Source organism: Vanessa tameamea, chromosome 23 (assembly GCF_037043105.1).
Source record: "Vanessa tameamea isolate UH-Manoa-2023 chromosome 23, ilVanTame1 primary haplotype, whole genome shotgun sequence".
In the NCBI taxonomy this organism is placed as follows: Eukaryota; Metazoa; Arthropoda; class Insecta; order Lepidoptera; family Nymphalidae; genus Vanessa; species Vanessa tameamea.
Window position 1 is genome coordinate 490,292 of NC_087331.1, and position 21,260 is coordinate 511,551.

The 21,260-nt window shown below is 35.8% G+C and overlaps 2 protein-coding genes across 2 annotated transcripts in view; one reads left to right on the forward strand and one right to left on the reverse strand.

Annotated features, from left to right (window-relative positions):
• Tmhs (Tetraspan membrane protein in hair cell stereocilia) overlaps positions 1 to 1,654 on the reverse strand; it is a 32,394-nt gene extending 30,740 nt beyond the window's left edge. Inside the window, exon 1 of the mRNA XM_026636106.2 lies at positions 1,079 to 1,654. Coding sequence (XP_026491891.2) covers positions 1,079 to 1,481 — 403 coding nt within the window. The 5' untranslated portion in view covers positions 1,482 to 1,654. The remainder of the gene's footprint in view (positions 1 to 1,078) is intronic.
• A 528-nt stretch (positions 1,655 to 2,182) lies between these two features.
• On the forward strand, positions 2,183 to 13,877 carry LOC113397682 (ribosomal protein S6 kinase delta-1). The gene is made up of 11 exons (XM_064218581.1): positions 2,183 to 2,493; positions 4,131 to 4,301; positions 4,708 to 4,806; positions 5,082 to 5,214; positions 5,639 to 6,025; positions 9,392 to 9,498; positions 10,074 to 10,349; positions 10,514 to 11,083; positions 11,471 to 11,571; positions 13,071 to 13,372; positions 13,767 to 13,877. Exons 1-10 carry the CDS (start codon positions 2,401 to 2,403, stop codon positions 13,333 to 13,335), a joined length of 2,202 nt encoding a protein of 733 aa, XP_064074651.1. The 5' UTR covers positions 2,183 to 2,400; the 3' UTR covers positions 13,336 to 13,372; positions 13,767 to 13,877.
• The last annotated feature ends 7,383 nt before the right edge of the window (positions 13,878 to 21,260 follow it).

Sequence of the window (21,260 nt, forward strand, 5' to 3'; positions counted from 1 at the left end):
CAGCCCATGAAACGAGGTCGTGAGTACCGCGCAACCGGCACTGTACTCCGAACGAGACAGTGGTCCGACGAGCCCAGAGGGGAATCAACGATAACCTGATAGTTATCCGGATGAGATAATTCTTTAAAATATTGCCATTATGTGTAAGCCATTAAGTGTATTAAAATAGATAAAATAGGTGGGTGTTTTCATTTCTATTGTGGTTATTAATTATGCGATATAATAACTAAATCGATTGTTTAATTCGTTATTATTACAAATGATAAAATGTCTGACATATTATAATTGTCATAAGTGACACTCGCCACAGGTAAAAAATTTAATATGGCGACCGGCCGGTGAACTTTAAAGTAATTACGTATTGTAGAGTCGGTTTTATTGTTATTTCAATAATTAATTGCTGTATAAATATGATTTATTGAAAATGGAATAAAATTCGTAAGCATAAATGAGTTTTTTTTATAATTTAAAATTGATCTAGTCGTACCTATATTTTTTAAATGAAGTATCATGTCTCTCAGAGTAAAATGATTTAAATTAACGTGTCCTCTAATATATACGCTTGCATTTGGATTTCATTTACTTAAAAAAATAATGAGACCTTAATAATTCTCCTCGAGGTATATTTAGGGCAAAGAAGGCTAACAGCATTTTCTCACTAGATATCCAGTCTAATACCTACTTAATAATAAATCTCAAGCGGACATATTGAAATATTGGCGATATTTATCGTGATGTGAGACCGACAATGCAATACAAGGTCAATATTGCATTCAACTTTTACTCTCGCTATAAAATTTATCGATAAAATCAAAACTGGTAGGGTATAAAATATTTTTGTACATAAACTTCACTGTCTGACTACAAATAAATTAGTATCGTTCTTTTATTATGGTAACAGTTTCAAGCTCGAAATGATTACAAATAAACAAAGGTACATACGTAGATTATTTCAAAAACCACCTCAATATTGTCCTTTTTTTTTTGAAGTCGATTAATAACGTCAACGAAGACTGCATGTGTCATCTGAGGTGTCATCGATGATATAACTGTATAATTATTTAACTTGTAAACTCACCAGAAAGTAACTGAAGCCATCCGCATATGTGAAAAACTGTCGTTGACTGACAGAAGAAAAACAAGAGCATGGCGCATATCGTAAACAAGGCCAAAGCGACCGCGGCTCCCACTAACACTGTCGCGACTTTGAACACGAAACCGTTTATTGACATAAAATCATCGAGTCGTCCTTTACAATCCTCCACAGATTCATCAGCTCTGCATATTTGCCACAAACCGAACTTTCTCGGGTACTCAGTTTCCAAATCACCGATCCATTCCGGAGTAACGAACGCGACAACGCTTATAATCGCGTAGCAAATCGTGAATATAGCCCAAAGTACACCAATCGCTTTCGAATTACGGACGTAGTTCGTAGCGTATAAATGTGATGAATCCACGTATTCGATTTTCGAACCCATTATGAGAATTCAAAGAGAACAAACTATTGGCACATTTTTTTTAAATAAAATATTAATAGTATGTTTATTACAACAATAGCGTAACACAAAACTATAAGCAATTCGCGGACGCTTGACACACTACTAAAAGCGGATACAAACTACAAAGTCGTACAACCTCTCGCTGCGCCATTCAACTTAGTGAACGAAAGTGGGGATAAGTAAAATAATCAAGCTTGTAAGTTGTAGTTCGTGCTTACCTGGACTTTATTAAAAAAAAATATTTCATAATGTCGCCGTATGTATTGTATTGAATTAACTTATACCTCCATTTTATGTTTTAAAACACATTTTGCAAGTTTGTTCTAAAAGCACATGATACTCATGGCGGGCATAAATATTTACAATATTTTACCGCAAGTTAGCGACATCTGTTGTTAATCGAGTTAAGTGTAAGTTGATGATTTCGGGTTAAAGTGAAAAAAAAAAACAATAAATATTGATTATTATGAAAGTTTTTATTTTTCAATGATTTTATAAAAAGTTTCATAGAGCATTTATTAAATTTCATACAAAATCATTGTAAGTGTATAAAATTAACTATGCGTGTATAGAAGTTTAATAAGCCGAACCGATTGCGATGGTAGCTGTTTTTACGTAATTCGCTGTATTTTTTGTACCATTTTAACTTAGACGGTTACTCATGAGGACAATCATATGTGTTGCTGTCAAAGTCAAGCATAGTTTTAATGCATTATTGCACTTTACTTGTGTTGTGTGTTCAAAATCTCTACAGTGGAATGTATAACATATTTCAGTATAGAATTATCTTATTTTCAATTATTCTCGCTTAAGTTTAATATTGGATAATGATTAGTGATTAACTTTATTTGTTTGATATCATTTGTATCATATAAAATAGTGTTTGATGTAAATAAATATGTCGGTACGAGACAAGTGGGTTCGCCGGTTTTCTATCGACGAAACGGCAAAACATAAAAACGGTTTTACTATTTACAAGATAACATCCGTTGTAAGTGTTTATATTGTCTTTATTTATTTATGATACATATACGTTCTTACTTTTATCTTTTTAACGACAAAATTAAGTTTGTATCGGTAAGTGAATGTTATTGATTAGTGGAAATATTGCTACTCAATATCCGAAAGTAGGCTTGTGGTTACACAGAAATATAAAATGTTAATAACCCTGACATATAAAATAGGTATGTTAAGTTACTTTTATACTGAATTCATACTTTTTTTTTAATATGAATAATGTTTTTATTATCATGTGTAATACAATGTTACCATTTAATTTGTTGTGATAAAATATTGTGAAATTCATATTTTACTATTTGAAATATGAAACTGGGAACAAGAATACATTTTTTATACCTTTGCTAACAAGTCATCTTTCTCCTAATTCTTTTTTTTTTTATAATTGTTATTATTATGATGAATTTAAAAATTTTGTTTAATTTAATTTTTCTAATTTGTGACATAAAGTTTACATGAATAAATATTCATTATACAAATATATTTAATTGGATAGAAATACTCAATAAGAAAAAAATATCACTAAAAAACATAGCAAGGGCGAGATGGCTTGTGCCTGGCTCTTTTAGATTATTACCACATACTCAAGTTTGAAGGATGAGTAAGCTGTTCCTACCATGTAGCATTGACAGCGGTCACTACTGGTACCACCAGTGTGTATGAGCAAAGGCAACCACTTACAGTTCGTCCATTAGTAAGTAATGTCTGTTGTGGACGTTATAAATAAAAATTAAACATTTTAGTACAAGCTTAATCAAAAACAATTATTACAAAAAATAATACAAATTGAAATTATTGAGTAAGCAATAAATTAAACAATGCAAGCAGTCAATATTTATACAAATTGAAATATTTAGGTTGATTAAAATGTTCTACTACTACATACCTGATTGTTTTATTTTAATCATATATTTTTTGTTAAATCTTAATAAATGGTCAGGCATTGACAAATACATTCAATAATTATTACATACTTATATTTTTATTTATCTTTTCTTGTGAGAAATGTATGTTACAACTGCTGCTTCTGATTTTTTTTATATAATATCCATAGATTCTGACATTTTTGGTTATACTGATAGATAAATATAATATTGCACTATATTATAAAGAATAAAATGGCTGTTTTTATTTTAACGTTCTATAGGTATTTGGTCTGTAAATGTACAACATAATAATTCTAAGCATTGCTGTTTGGCTATGTGTAATTATTGATTTCTTAAACTTGTTTAGTCTCTATACTAAACTGATTGTTACTACAGAGTCTCAACCCATAGCCCCTACTCTGACATCTAATCAAAGAAATGGGATTTAAACATGACAAATTTTCTACATTTTACTTATATGTAACATTCCTAATAGCAGTAGACTATTATAATATAGGCATAAAGATCCAGCACCAAGTAATATATCACATCAAAGTAACCTTATTATTCTTAACAATTTATCTATCTAATCTCTTATAGTTAATCTACAGTCAACAGTGTACTGAGATTAAATTTACTCAAAAGGGTAAATATCAAATGGTCAATGTTTAAGCATCGTTAAGGATTGTGACCATCACGCTAGCTATATACAGTAATTTAAGTAATATGATATTTGTTATTCCAGCTCTTTCCATTAGAATCTCCAGAAGCAGTGACAATAATATCAGTATGGAAAAGGTATAGTGACATACAACAGCTGCACAAGTCTATGAAGTCACTACACAGTGGACTACATCTTAAAGGGAAATTCCCGCAGCTAGCTAAAAGCAGTTTCTTTAAAAGATTTCACCCAGAGGTAAGGTTTAAAGGAATATTTTATCAACTTACTAAGTGTGCTAGTTTTCCTAGAATATATAAAATAATATGAATACTAGTTGTAGTTGCGATTTTAGGGGTGGTTGTCAAGTGTTAGGAATAAATAAAATACTATATGTCCTTCCTTAGAGCTCACACTTTCTCGATACCAAATTTCATTAAATTAGGTTCAGTGATTTGGCCGTAGAAGAGCAACAGACAGACAGGTAATTTCGCCTTTATAATATTAGTGCAGATGGTTGGAAACAGAGTTATTACTGAGTTTCCGAGTAGTTACTGAGAACCGGAAGTAGGTTCCAATTTATTTTATTTTATAAATTGATGACTCGAGGGCAAATTTCTTGTGTGTAAATTGTGATGTTTTAATTTATATGATATATTTTCAGGTAATTGACGAGAGAGCGAAGACCATAAAAGCCCTTCTAGAGTTTGTTGCGGAACATAGGCTTTTATTCACTAGCACTGATTTTGTTAATTTCCTTCAGGTAAGGTAAACATTTTATTAAGAAAATTTAGTATAAAATGTTAACTGTCTGACAGAACTTTTTTTAACCCTCCTTTCCTATCTATCCCATTGGATACTCGTGTGGCAGAATTTAATCAGACTCGTACAGGGTTCCTTACAAAGTTTTCTGTCATAGGTGAGGACGGGATATATTAAACTGTGCCATTACGTAGCTAGTTTTTGTACATATATGTTCGTTTTCATACAATGTATACTATTGGTATACATACACATAATGATATTTCTAACCATCAGACCGGTTATCCAGAACCTGATCCGAAGCCTTCAGGAGTGATCAACGCGATACGATCGTCTCTACATCTGCCGATAGAGGAAACTCCACCACTCGAATACCAGACGTCTGAAGATGAAGCCAGGAGTCCTACCAGTAATATATTTATATTAATGTATAAATGGGCAATATTTTTCCAAATAACGTTGCAGTTACCCCTAGTTTTAGAAATTCAGATCAATTCCGATTTTCTAATCTGAGCATTTGTAAAACTGGAGGATAGTCTTAATAAGTATGTATTTTGTCATGTTTTTTATTTTAATGTCTTTCAAAGTTTTTTCAAAAGTATCTCTACCTTTAATGGTACAATAAATGGTATTTAATCTTCGCTGATCTCTGCGTCTCCGTTCTTTTTCATTTTTCCCGTAAATCTTGGTAAATACGTAACCCAATAAACATATGCTATCCCCTGTGACTGTAATTACTTTTGCGGCTCATTTTTTTTTCTGGAAATGGTTTTTTTTTTACATTAAAACTTAACAATGATACTATTCTAAAGTCGTTCCGTGTTCATCTTCAGTACGAACCGAAACCGCAAACAACGCAGGCCCGGCTACACCGACAGACATCGACGTCTCACGGATACCGATATACGAAGCAGCCGACGTCGAAATAAGGGAGTCGCCCAAACCCAGCCCGAAGCTGTCCGACTCGGACAGCTTCGAGTCCATAAACTCCATAGACAGCCTCGACAGCGAGCTGTACGAGGAGCTGAGCGGGCTGACCGTGGAGCGCCGCGCGCCGCCCGACCTGATCAGCTTCGACGCGCCGTCCCGCTCCGACGGCCGCGCCGGCGCGCCGCGAGCGAGCGGGACGGCGGCGCAGCCGTGCGCGCGCCGCGGGGACTTCGCGCGCGCCTTCGAGGGCTACAGGGCGCTCGCGGGGGACCTGCTGCGCGCCGCGCGGGGTGAGCGGGTGCCTTCTTCCGGAGGCTTTTAACGAACTACATTAGGTGAAGCTGCCGCCGGTTCGGAATGCAGATGTACATATATCCTGACTGATGGTCAACGAGTATTGGCGCCACGCTTTTTTATCATGTACCTAATCTTGTATTGAATAATGTGCCTTCTTCACCGATGTATTTGTTACAAATCATTTGACTATATGAAACGGCAAAGTTAAAAATGTCTGCGGAATTTTATTATAGAAACCGATAGCTTGCCCCATACAATGATTATCACTGATTCTATCAAAGTGGTCAATGTTACTATGAATATACATAATATTGTTGTAAATATACTGTGACGCAAAAAAATAAAGTGAATATTCCTACTTTGTTAAAAACCTCCCGAAGATAAATAAATAAATAGATAAGTCTCTAACTCCAAGATTATAAATAGACCGGAATCTTTTGTAAAATAAAAGCAAATTAAATATCTACAGCGATACCCCAAAGTAATATGCCATATGACATAATACTATTAAAATAACCAATAAACACTAGACGAGCGGTATAAATATCAGTTAGTTAAATTTTCCGCGTATGCTGCGGAGCTGAGTCTTCCTGTCGGGGATGATAAATGAGAACTCCGCTGAATTTCGGAATCCTACGCTATTCCTAAAAACACCGTAGTATCTAGGCTACATCAACACGGCCACCGTTTAAAGATATATTATAATTTTATTTTCTGACATAACATATGTATTGTAAATCTACCCATTTTGTTTTTTGAGCATTCAAAACTAAATTATTTACCGTGAACTAATAGTGTATCTGTGATAAAGCATCGTTCAAATCGTAATACTAAGTTTTTTTTCCTGTCGACCTTAAAAATCAGTGAAGTATCGTCAGCAAACAACACTATATCACAAATACCTTTAACATGGAAAGGAAGATCATTTATATATACTAGAAATAGGAAGGAAAGAATATTTATACTCGTGGAACACCTATTTTTAACGTAGATCCAGAAGACTTTATTCCAGTAATGAAAACTTGTCGAGTTTAGATTTCGGTCAGTATTTATTTAAAGACTTCGATATATTTTTTTCATGATGATGATATCGTCATGACCGATTACGGCGACTGTGGGCAATCTCAGGGTAGACCAGCTAAATTCGCAGGACGTATTATAGTTCACAAGTGTCTGCACAAACGCAGGTGGGCACCTCACTCTATTCCCTCACTCTCACAATCCGATGCGACGGCAAATCCAAATCGACCGGAAAGAGTTCAGGGCCAACGCCTGTGGGTACTCGAGGCACGGGAGGCACACCTCCAACTTCCAGACGCCGAGGCTGTTACTGAGAATATTTCGCTAGAAAAATCTAGTAACTTTTTATTGGACCGACCTGGGGTACGCAGGTTATAACGATCTGCGACCTTATGTTTGGCCACTGAAGCAATAGACAATCAGTTTTTTTTTTTTCATATTAGGAAAGCAAACGGTTAAATTATGGTACCACTTACCATATGACCATTACCTGTGAAATTGCCATTGTATAAAGAACTCTCTTACATGAATGCGTAAACAATCCTGGAAGGTAAAATGTTATTGTTTGTCTGTAATTACACTGACCCCCTCCCCCCTTCAATATGAAACACAGTGAAAATTCTTATCGATTGACATTATGGTACCTTATGAATATGATACATACATACTAAATGGATCAGCTTGAAAGTCTACCACCAGTAAATATCACTCCAATGATAGCTTGATATTTTCTAGTGGTGAGATTTGATGTTGCCTAGATATGCGGTAAAATGCAAAAACACTTTTAATTACAATAAATAATAAAAATAAAATTTCATTAATTACAAAAACATGTAATTATTTATTAATGTTAATGTTATCGTTATCGGCTAATATTGACACAATTAACTAATTATTCTTTAGGTATACTTTATTGATAAAAAACGCGTTTAATTTCGAATACAATATTTTTGGACTTCTAATATTAGTAGTATTAAATATGCGAAAGTTCTGCTTTTATGTATTTTAAGTCATAGGTTGGCGGTCGAGACTTAGGCCACTCGACGGTACGTGGTCACCACCGCCCATATACATTGGCGCTGTAAAAAATATTAACGACAAAGATGTTATGTCTCTTGTGCCTTTAGTTAGAATCAAAATCAAAATAATCTTTATTCAAGTAGGCTCAAAAAAACACTTTTGAACAGTCACGTTACACAGTTGAATTAAACGTAAAGCTACCACCGGTTCGGAAAGTAGATTCTACCGAGAATAACTGGCAAGAAACTCAGTAGTTACTCATTTAAATCATTCTAATGGTTCCTGGAATACAGAAATCAAGCACAAGACTGTAACAAATTATTGTATACCATTTAGTAATGACTCATTATGATGTATTGATAAATAATTGCCCCGAGCCGATTTCACTGTTCGTATAATCGAGCTTGACCCATTGTACAGCAGAGATAACGTTATCAAAATCACTTTATCTTTGAAACATACATAGTTTAAACATCAATAAACATAGTCGTCTTTATATAAATTGAAATGGATTTTTTGTACATGTGTGGTTATTTACAAGAGTACGATGGTATTATATGTGAGTATGTGTTGTATTTTAGTGTCGGTAGGCTAATGGCCTGACTGGCCTTACTTGATTTGACATTCCTTTTATACTTTACTGCCAATGGTTTGGTGCCATATCTTTATTTCACTGGCAAACTCACAGTTAATTTATCAAGAGATTGCTTTGTCCTAATGGAATTATTTCTGAGTTAATGTTCAATTGCATTGCTATTCGTGGTGCTGTTTGGTTCGGTGTGGCACTTTGTTGTGATCCGATTTGAAGTAAGCTACAGAGAGATCACTGAGACAGCTACTGAGACAGTAAGGGTTAGCTTGTAACAAATTGCCATCTTGTGATTCAATAATTATTGATTTAGGACAGCACGAGAGAGTACCTTAGATCTCATGGCTGAAAGCATTGACGGTGTGTGTAGGGAGTGCTTTAAGTTTGACGCTGTAAAATATAATGTGTTTAGTAATCAAGTATACAAGAAGGCACTTGACTTACTTGGTCTTCTTAAATAGAAAAAAAACGCTTCCAAAACGATGGGATCAAAATTGTACAGTATTTATACGTTCCGCGCGGTTTAACCCGCATTTAACGTTCGTGTTCCGCCCCCGTGGGTCTTCGCGTGATGTTAAATAGTCATTAACCTTTAAATCGGACTGACTCTAAAGTTTAACAAAGAAGCTTCAGTTTTATAATATAATGTTATATTACAATTACAATAATCGCACCGTGTCTCGTATTTCTTGCGATCGTGTAACCGTGTTTTAATAATAAACGTTCGCAGCGGAAACGGACCAGCAAACTCGGGTGCTAATGAAGGAGAAAATAAACAAATACCTCTCACACGCAGAAGCTATATACAAGAATCATCTTTGCGATGATGATTTGGATGTAAGTACAATCTATATTTATTATCCTTGTTAAATAATACACTTGAAAGAAATTGTAAAAATTGAGTATCACGTGTTTCAGTCGTTATAACAAGTCGGTTTAGTTTATTAGATAAAGTAAACGGAAACTTTATTTTAATTAAGGGCTAAAATGAGTCCCCAAGAAAAGATTCCTAGGACTGATAACAAGTACAGAACGGATAGATAATTCTATCACAGCGTGTAGAAAAACTACCAGTGAACGATCGTCTGTGAAATCTCTCAGAATGCTTTTAGTCATTATTAGATGGGTTGTCACATTTATTTGTTATTTTGTATACTTAGTCTGTCCGAATTTGTTTATCGGTAGTACATGTACGCACCCTACGTACACACACAGTAAATTTATATTTTGACACCCCTGAACGACGCGGCCCCAGCGAGAGCCGCGGCAGCTCGGGCTCGCTGCCGCCGCGCTCGCCCCGCGGACTCCACGCGATTAGCCCGACTAGGCGTCCGGTTACTTCTTCTTGACGCTGAGATTCTATTTCGAATAACACTGTATAATACGCTAGCAGCTTACTATTTAACTGGCAGAGTAATCCCCGCCCGCAGCCGCCCGCGCCGCCCGCCGCCTCCGCCGCCCCCGCCGCCCCCGCGCCGCCCTCGCCCCCCGCGCCGCCCGCGCCTCCCGCCGCCCCCGCCGGCCCCGCGGCCCCCTTGGCGCGCGGGCCGCACGGGCCGCACGCGGCGCTGCCGCTGCACGTGCTGCGCGCGGCGCGCTCGGAGCTGGGCGCGTACCGCGTGCTGGCGCGGCGCGCGCGCGTGCTGCTCGTGCTGCACCACCAGCAGCAGCACTGCCGCGTCATGAAGGTACGCCGGCCGGCGATGCGTAAACAAACACACAGATTCTATATTTTTTTACTCTACATCGCTAACAGTATTCCGCACGCTTTTGTTTCGGTGAGGGCTCTTATTTTCGGTGATTCTTAAAATGTGTTCTTTTTTTAATAAAATTTCCTTTTTTTTTATTCCAGGTCATCCAAAAAATACCAAAAAATCTAACGGAGCTCGACGATTATTTCCACCAAAGATCCAATGAGACGCGTCAACCGATCCTCCCCACACTCATACCCTACATGGTCCCCCTTCACGCGTACGTGGAGACAGACGATCTCATATTTCTCATACTCTCCTACGCACCCGGGGAGAGATTATTCGATTACATCAAAAATTATAAACATTCATCTCCGAGTACGAGAGAAGTTAATTTTGAAAACGTATTTACTGTACAAAATAAACCGAGCGAAGACATCGACGTACAAAACGACAACATCGATTCAGTAAACGATATTATTAATAAAAGCGATGTTTACGATGACGTCAATGAAAATATCGAAGGGAGAGATGTTTTGGACAATGTCGATGTCTCAGTCAATGAGTTAGTCAAGAATTCTCAGAAACTTCTTCTGAATGTCGATAGAGTGCTAACAGAGGTACCGAATATAAGTAGTGTACGAAAAGAAGAGCTTAAAGGTGACGTGGAAGAGGAAAAGAGACCGAAGATGGAGAGAGATACTGAAAAAATTGCAATACAGAGTAACCTAGTAAGTACCATTTAATGCACTTTTTCGACGTTTTATAATATGTTGTTAAAATCAGAGGAGATTATATATAAGATTAAAATATTTATTAACATAAAATATTGTAACTATTCTTTAAATATTTTACTTAAGTCTGTTTCCTTTCTTTTCTTATTTAAGTAACGTATGGGTCGCTTTTTCTAATTTAATATTAATGATTATTAATTAATTATTAAGCGCTTGTATCGTAACAAGCGTAATATTAATAATTTATTTGAAAAGTAGTGCTTCTCTAATTTTTTTTGGACTCGTTTTGAATTATATAACAATTTCAAATTTACGAATTCACTTTCACCTGGAACACATAGTTGCAGGTGTTTTTTAATAATTTTTTGTCGTAAACTTTTTCAGTCTCAACCTAAATCCGAGATACCTCCATCAGCTGTGTGTCGGTGGGGAGCTGAGATACTCACAGCTTTGGAAAGCTTACACAATTGTGGAGTTATATGGAGGTGAGGATTTTTTCATTATTTATTACTAGATTTCCTCTTCTCTTGAATAGACTTTTGTAAAAACATGGATAATGTTCATCCAATACTTCCTCCTATTACAATCATCTTTTTCTAAAAAATTGGTTATATTCCTCCGAATCAAAGTAAAAAAATTTTATATCTACAATTCATTTTATTGGATCTGCACCGCTTTCACAACAACGCTGCTTACAAAGGTGACTTGGTTAACGGCTGCTATAAAATCGTTACAAAATTTAAAAATAAGCATAGAGCTCGGGACAGATAAATCTAAACCCATTAAATTGGGAGAAGTATAAAATTATTTCGAATCGCTGGAACAAGACCTATTTTTCCTTATCCTATGTTTCCTTCGTGCTGGAAAGAAGCTCATAATTATTCTCCCAAAACCTCTCTTGCCCTTACTAACACCCATTCAATATAATACTTGATAATTTATTTCTTATCTAAAGAGTTGGAACGTCTTGCCCATACCTAATTAACCTCTTTTTACTTCAATCTTCTATATATATATATAATACCTAATAAGTCTGATTATGGTCATAAAAGTGCTGCTCGTGTTCAAATCAAGGAGGATATAAGACACCGTCATTGATAAATAGAGGTTTATGGTATATTGCTAGACTTTAGCAATCCCTTTGACACTCTTGACCTTTGACTTCGTTACCCATCTTATGTTTTCTTATTATATCACCAGTGTGTACTTGGTTTCACAGTCACTTCCATAAGTGCAATCAACGTTTAGTTGCTTGGGATTTATATTTGTACTGCTATAACCTAAATTCTGGTGTACCACAAGGTCTTCAAATCTAGCTTTTTGGCAATATTACTAATCAAAACTTTTCTCTTTATCACTTGGGTAATCTAAATTATCCTCTAAGTTTACTCTCATTCAAGTATCTTTGATAACTCAGCTTGAAAATGACTTGAAAAATATACCTTAATTCAACAGTTTGTTCGGCTTAAATATTAGTTCGTATAAAATTCAAGTTATCTAAGTAGTGGAAAATTATGTTGTACGTAATGAAATAAAACATATTTGAAATTCATAATGTTACTCCGGTTTTGGTTATGTTAAAATCTGGGGGAGCCACAGTATGCCTTAGAGATATTTTGTGATTAATCAAAGGCCTTTGATTCTGTACAACACAAAACTTTGGTCAGGAATGATATTATTAGAGACATTGCACTCATCTCCTGATGTCGTATCTAAGCAATCAGATTCAGAGGGTTGATGTAAACTGAAAGAGATCTCACGGCGCTCCTGTTACTGTAGAGGTCCCTCAAGGATCAATTTTAGTCTCATTTTTCTTCCCCGCTTATATAAAGGTCCGAGGTGGTTACTTCCAAACCGCTGGTAGATTTGTTGAATAATATCAAATGTAACGCTTCTATATTGAATAAAGATTTTTAATTTGATTTTATTTGACTAGACATACGAAAACATAGTGCGGTTCACTAAACTCCGTTCTTGTTCGCAGAGACCTGCGCCCGCGCAACGTATTGCTGGGGGCGCACGGACACGTGCTGCTGTCCTACTGCGTCGCGTACGCCGACGGTGACGTCACGCTCGCCCACCTCGCGCGCTCCGGGGAGAAGGTACCGTACGGTGACACGCGCTGCTGTCCTACTGCGTCGCGTACGCCGACGGTGACGTCACGCTCGCCCACCTCGCGCGCTCCGGGGAGAAGGTACCGTACGGTGACACGCGCTGCTGTCCTACTGCGTCGCGTACGCCGACGGTGACGTCACGCTCGCCCACCTCGCGCGCTCCGGGGAGAAGGTACCGTACGGTGACACGCGCTGCTGTCCTACTGCGTCGCGTACGCCGACGGTGACGTCACGCTCGCCCACCTCGCGCGCTCCACGATCTGTGCTACATATTGGTATTCCACGGGGATGAATTTTGGGTCCTTGAGTAGTTTTGGTATACATAAATGATTTATTTAATTCTATGCCGATGATCATCAATACTTTTTGAAGTTGTTAGATTTCAAATTCTTCTGGGCTCGGTATGGACAGCCTAAACAAGAGGTAGCTAAAAATTTAATTTAATTAAGTTTAAAAAAAAAATTATAAATGGTTCATATTCAAATATCTAAGAAGAGCCAAATATTAAGGGCTGTATCGCAATTTCGCAAAGTTAGTTAATTCAAATGTATTGTGTCTAATTACAGGATTGTGTATTCGTGGCTCCAGAGTTGCTGCAGCTCGGACACGACCCGACGGACGTCGCCTGCGACTTCTGGAGCTTTGGAGTTATCATGCACGAGTTGTTATGTGGATACGTGAGTTCTTTTTCCACTTTATATAGGAAAGTAGGTGCGAAAATGGTCAGTACCTTGCAAGGATTGACGTCATTAATGAATGTGATCAATTTTAGCTGTCTATCCGGTAGTCTGAAATGGATGAATTTTTTAAACATTTCTAATATATTCTAGTCACAGTTCTAGTTCCTGATTATAAAAAAATGTCCGCAGCCGCCGCCGCTGGCGGGCGGCGCCGCGTGGTCCGCGCCGAGCCCGCCGCGCGCGCTGCCCACGGACGCGCGGGAGCTGCTCGCGCAGGTACGCACACTCACGGCCTCTATTTACATGATCCAATGTAACCCACTCGGGGGCGGGAACCTTTTCACTTATCGAGCCGCGGAGGACTGGTCTCGAGCGTCTGGTCGGCCGGTAAAAAGTTGGCGGTTTTTTTGTAATATATAATATCTGTCACTCTAGCTGTTACGTTACTTGTAACGCTCGTCTCGTGTTGGGGCGCCGGGCGGGGCGTGCACGAGGCGCGTAGTCTTATAAGTGGGTGTATGCTCGAGTCACTGGAGCTGGTGGAAAAAGTGCAACTCGTGTTCGGGAGTAAGAGAAAACATCGTGATGGAATCTGTATATGTCTGCCACGTGACTGCCACGTGGGCACCCACGTATCCACATTGAAGCAGCGTTGATAAATAAACTCCAACCCTTCTCCTCTAAAGGCCTTCTATCTTAACCCGACGGCGGATCATTAACAAAGTCTTGGCTTTACTATAATTTGAAACTAATACACCAATATCAATATTCCAGCTTCTAACCTACGACCCAGCGGAGCGTCTCGGTTCAGGGAGAGACGGTATCGAGGAGATCAAACAGCATCCGTACTTCCGGCACATCGACTGGCAGGAGGTCTACGACAGCTGGATCGTCCCGGACTGATGAGACTACGTCCAAGTAATAGATTCACGTGACGGATGAAGGAGTTATATTGTGATATAGAAGTAACCTCGTATTCATATTGTTATTGTAAATATTGGAAAGTGAAGAATGAGGCAAATGATTAAGGATAGAAATTTCTTTAATTTTATATTGAGAAATAAGAGAAGGCTTGATATGTGTAAGTTCATGTTTTAATTTAGAGTTTTGTCTGTCGCCTCGGGGCTCTGTGATGACGTCACGCATAATAGCAAGAAAGATTAACTAGACTCGCTAAAGTCTGACGAATAACTATAATCTACAAAGGACATAAGGCTATCAAAAATATTCAGTAATTTTAAATTCTGAATGTTAACATTTTGTTTGATTATATTGGCTATGATTTTTTTACTATAAATAAGTTCCTTCATAAAATGGAAATGCATTCCTTTAAAAATTCTAGTCTTATTTACGTTTTTTTAAATTTAATTTATAATATATGGTTTTGTCATTTACTGTTTTGTATCGGGCAACAGACCCAATTATTGGCACTTGAGGTCATCGTCTAATTTGATGAAGATTTTTTATACAAAAAACGTACTATAAGTATTCACTAAAAGTTTGTGTTAGACAGATTTCTTATGTATTAAATTAAATTATAATAATATTAATTTTCATGTAATGCTTTTATTGTACTTATATTTTGAATGTCATGGAAAATAGTCTAAATGTTACCGTATTTTTATGATTGTAAACAAACTTAGAAAACTACATATTATATTCCTCGTTTAAACTACACGCAGAATAAGAGATTGAAGTGCGGATATTCTTCGAGAAATCAAGATAGCTAAAAAACACCAACAGCTGAATATCTGTTTTCAATCACAACACTCGAATTTTTAAGTGTTCAAATATTAATAATGTTGTTTTTGTGAGTTGTTAGAGTTCAGTAGTAAAATTTAGTTACTTGGATACATAAAAGTCCAAAATAGAAATAATGTTTTTATTTTTTTGTCGCGGTGCTTTATTATTGAATTAGGTGAATTAGTGCTGTGGGTCCCAGCATTTGGGCCTCCTACCTTATATAAAAATGTTTTATTATTCAAAACTAAAACGCTAATAGATAACGCAATAATCAGTGCAAACATTTTAGTTTAGTGTGTGCGTGTGTGTTTGTGTGAAAATGTTCGCGTCTAAAATTGGGCCATGACTTATAGTGGTAATAACCCCCAAAAGACTACAAATAATTATTTCTAACATTCCGGTAATTACCAGACTCCCGGTACATTGAATTTAATTATTTTGTTTGATTATGGAAAATAATGAAAAATATTTTTCTGGTAAAATTAATGAACAAATATTTGTTAGAATAGCTCAGAAACACAAATAATTTTCTCGATAAATTCTTGAAAAACCGATCCCTTGACCTTTCAATCTTAGTAAACGATTGACTGGGGGAAGAGTTATTATTTATTTGTGGATTAAATATTCTTCATATAAATTTTCTTTTCCTAAAAATAAAATTTAAAAAATGTCAGAGATTTAGAACGTATCCATATATATGTCTGTTTTTAAATATTTCCACATAATCTTTAAAACTTTAGCCAGTCGGTATAATTTCATAATTTTTTTATAAGTAAATGCTTTTGTCATAAAATATACCAGCTCCCTGTTACTCTTAGTTTTGCTTCAGCTACTTTCCGCGCCAATGATACCTCATTCGTTGTTTTTTTTTTTAATATAGGTATTTTTATAGATTTATAATGTTGGTTCTTTTCGAAATTTATTAATCAGTTTACTTACTACGTACAACCGATACTTAAATGATTATATTTTAAAGATCATATCGTATATATACGAACAAATTTGCCGCAATGTATAGAGCACTGGCCCGTAATTACACTGATTCACTCCAAAACGGAACAGCAATGCAAAGTATATGTACCATAATAAAGAACGATAGACATTACATACGACATAGTTTTACAGTTTTTAATATATAAAGTCAAATATAATAACGGAACTATTATATGTATTTGGGACAACTAACAAAACATACATTTAACAAAGTAATACTTTAAAATTAATAAGACTGTGTCGTCTTACTTAAAGGTTACCAAGACACTCGTTGAAACCAAAACCAAAACCAAACATTAATACAGCCCTACGTGTCTATAGCTCACTAAAAACATATGAAAATATTAAATAAGGCAATAATAAAAGATAAACAAAAGTAAATGATTATAGAGTTCTATTAAGGGACGCCCGGCAGAAGATAACTTAAACTGTCGGAAATACGGCCGGCGCTGCGGGCTGCGGCGCAGAGGAGGAGGTGGCGCCGGTGTGGGCGTCGGGGGGGGGACGACGTAACGCGTTACGTAACGAAGCGGTTTACTTTAATAAACGTATTCTATTTTTTATTACTGTTGGTAAGTTTGAAGTCGCTAGTGATCTTATAGTATTAATTAATAACGTACAATATATTTTAAAGTATATTTATTAAAAAGTATATTGATTACAAATATTGTAATATTTGACGAACTTGTTGCTCTAGAGGCTCGGTAAGGCCGCAGATCCCGTAATCCTGGATTAAATCCCCACGTCGGGCGGATTGAAAGTTTGTCTATCTGGAATTTAAAAGTGTACACTTCCGTGTCTCGCAAAGCAGCTAAAACTTTTGGTCTCATGTCTGTGGTGCCATTACGGTTATAGAAGAGCTACTTGCTATCAAATATTTGTTGCGGAATGTTGCAGTCGATAAATCAGTATTATGGAGTATTATGCTACTGCATAGGTCCATAATACTGATTTATATATATTTTTTATTTGATTTGATATCGATCCGCAACAAATTGTTGATAGCAACAGTTGCTCTGCTATAACCATAATAGCACCACTGAACTCTCACTTGTTGTATCGTAGGGATTAGAGAAGGCATCTGTGTTTTTACACAACCTTGTGCTTAATATGTCCTACTTAGTTGACTGGCCTCCTTTGATATTGACTGTCGTGGCCAAGATCAGTCAGGACGAGATAACTAAAAATAAAAACATTTTGTGAGTGTTTTGAGTTGATCTGTGCAAATATATGAATATCTCTGATAATTAAATATAGTATAGTTATAGACGAATGCGCATAAGTATTTTTATATACAATATGTTATATTAAATTATATGTTTGGTGATTATTATTAATAAAGATTTTTTTGGAATATGTTTTTAATTTTTGTTTCTAAGTCTTGGGTTCCTTTTTATTAAAAATAGGTTCTCGGACTCGAGAATGGCTGATGTAACGTGATGGTAAGTAGTCACCACCTTCCTTATATCGTTAACGCGCAACCCTGGAAACTAAGATGTTATGTCTCTTGTGCCTGTAGTTGCACTGGCTCACTAGTTCATTTGCAATGTAATGATACAAATCAAATTAAATGTGTAACCGAGGAAGTTATCTTATTAAACTGTACCAGAGATACGTAATGATACCTTTGAAGCGATTATACACAAGAAAATCAATTTGTGAATCTCTAATAAACTAATTGACGCCTGTGTCTTCGTCTATGTAGTCTTCAGTTCATCACTAAGTTCACATTTCTTATCAGATATTAATAGCTGGTTGTGTAATTATTTTTTATAATATAACACACTTTTAACCTTAGTTTTAAGTTATTAAATACGTTAAGTTTTATCGTTTTTTTTAATTCGCATTATATCAATTTCCTAACTGTTATTAATAAAAGTTAACTTGATGCTTGAACAAAAGATAATTTACAGTTTTGAAATTATACACAAAGGCAGTTTAGATGAAAATAAATATATAAATAAAAGGGCAGAATTAGCTCTCGCCTTTGATCACTAGAAATAAGCCTTTACACAGTCCCGTCTTATGCTTGCGGCTATGGTGCAAGTGGTGCTTTGGCGATATTCTGGACGATGGACCTTGGACGCCTCACCGATGATCCAAGATGACTTTAATCCTCATAAATTGTGAGGAACACCCAAAGCGCGGCATCCGGAATTTTTGCAATCTCTGCACTCTGGGTAAGAGGGGCTGTCCTTGCAACTTCTTCGGCCGCCGTTTTTAAATAATTTCTATATACAATACGAAAATACTAAAACTTATATTATATTTTTTAATGTAGTTAACTGAATTTCTAACAATTACAGTATAAATAAATCGTAATATAATTAATACTAAATTGAAAAGTACGATTAACAACCCTAAATTAGAAGTAGATTAAATAGGCTGTTAAAAAAGTATTGTTAATAACACAACACTTCTAAGATCAATTATTTAAGAATGATGTCAAATTACTGAAATTAAGGCGTTAGCACTTTTTTAATAAACAGATTATCTTGTATATTATTAGCGTTTATTTCATCTTAATTAAGTTATAAACGTCGTATGAAATATATTTGAATACTTCGTCGGTTTAGTGGCTAGTTGTAAGGCACCAGAATCCGAGTTCCTTACTTCAAACTAGGAATCGGACCAAATTCTCGGTAACAACAAAGTCTGGTAATTAAGCCGGTCTTTCAGTGTTTACAAAGCCTTCGGTTCTGTACCTCAATACCAGAGATATGACTTTATTAAGACGCAAATGTCTGAAATACAGATACTATATACAAAATACGTAATTCGATCTCGGATCTTAAAATTAATTTTGTATAGTGTCTTAGTATTTTGAAAATAAAATATAAATAAATAAATATTGGACAACATCACACACATTACTCTGATCCCAATGTAAGTAGCTAAAGCACTTGTGTTATGGAAATCAGAAGTAACGACGGTACCACAAACACCCAGACCCAAGACAACATAGAAAACCAATGAACTTTTTCTACATCGACTCGGCCGGGGATCGAACCCGGGACCTCGGAGTGGCGTACCCATGAAAACCGGTGTACACACTACTCGACAACGGAGGTCGTCGAAAATAATAAAGATACAAATTTAAAGAGCCAAACTGTGCCTACCATAAAAATATTTTTCAAATATAACACCTGTTTGCCAAGTTCTGCCCCTGAGGAGCAAAACTTCTCTTTTGGGTATATGGGACCCATCGAAAAAAATGAATGATAAAGTGTTTGAAGAACTGGTTTTACTTATATCTCGATTAAAACCTTATAAATATAATATCTTGTCTTGTCAAATTTGCGTGAAAATGTTGGTTTTATATAAAGGTATTTTAACATACATTTTTAACTGTGCCATTTCATAAATTCAAATCATTTGTAAAAAAATACATTGGTAAAGAAGACATATTATTCAATAAAAGATTATATAGATGTTAAAAAAGCGTGGAGCTAATACTTGTTGACTTCTAGGTAGGATATATTACATACATATTTAGTTGTATTTAACTAACATGACTTTGTATTTTTAAATGTTGTAAAAGAGTAACTACTGAGTTTCTTGCCGGTCCTTTTCGGTAGAATCTCCATTCCGAACCGGTGGTAGCTTCACTTAATATAGTTTGTTAAATGACGATTCAAAAGTGCTCGTAAAAGCCTACTTGAATAAAGTATATTTTGATTTTGATTTATCTTTAAAAAGCATTTGAAGGATACGTAAATATGTTGTATTTAGTATTTTAGATACCATTCTAGAAAGATTTTTGCATCTGGTACCCGAAATACTGAATTTAAAGATACCATTTGTATTCCAGATATTTTTTTTCATCACCGTTCAATACCTGTAAGGTCTTTGACACCCCATCGGACTATGAGAATGAGGGAATTGAGAATTCACCTGCGTTTGCGCTCCCACTTCTGCAAGACGTATTCCTTGACGCCTCCGTGAACGAAATCGGTCAGAAGGACATCATCACAATATTGGTGAAGTTGATATGCTTGAAAGCGCTTATATCAGAAACTACGCAAAATCAATTAAATGACAAGATTTCAGATTGTAGACTATATATATACCTAACTTATAATTAATTATTATACAACCCTAAATAAATGCATGTGACAACGCGGGTAAAGGTAGTTTCATATAAAAACAATCAAAATAAGTTATAATCTTATAATATTCGCCGTAAAACTTACTTCAGTCTTTCATAAATCATTACATGAGCCAAGTTACCCAGTAAGTTTACATAAATACATACCAGCCGAGGCCATAGCATTTCTTCTAAGGTGATCAACTTAATGCCATTGCAATTAACATAAGCCCTATTACAATTAAATAAAGCATATTTTTCCGTCAACGATACTCTCATTCATGACATAAATTGCTAAACGAAAACATACTTTACGTGTCGTGCTGTGAACTTAAATTTCTTTCGCAACTCCGACTGATAATATTCAAGCTATAAATATCTCTATACCCCTTAGTTTAAAGCAAAAAATCGTTTAAGATTTCGAAAACTTACCTGTATAATACTGTTAAATGAAAAAGCCATTGTAATAGCTTACGTTATTCAGTTACATACGACATTTTAATAAAATCGTATTATACCACGATTTGAAGAGAATGTAAGTCTACGATTGGTTCTGA

Coding starts and splice junctions, on each gene's coding strand:
- LOC113397682 (XM_064218581.1), top strand. CDS start 2,401: ATGTCGGTACGAGACAAGTGGGTTCGCCGGTTTTCTATCGACGAAACG. Junction 10,350..10,513: donor AGCACTGCCGCGTCATGAAG/GTACGCCGGCCG, acceptor TTTTTATTCCAG/GTCATCCAAAAAATACCAAA. Junction 11,084..11,470: donor TTGCAATACAGAGTAACCTA/GTAAGTACCATT, acceptor AAACTTTTTCAG/TCTCAACCTAAATCCGAGAT.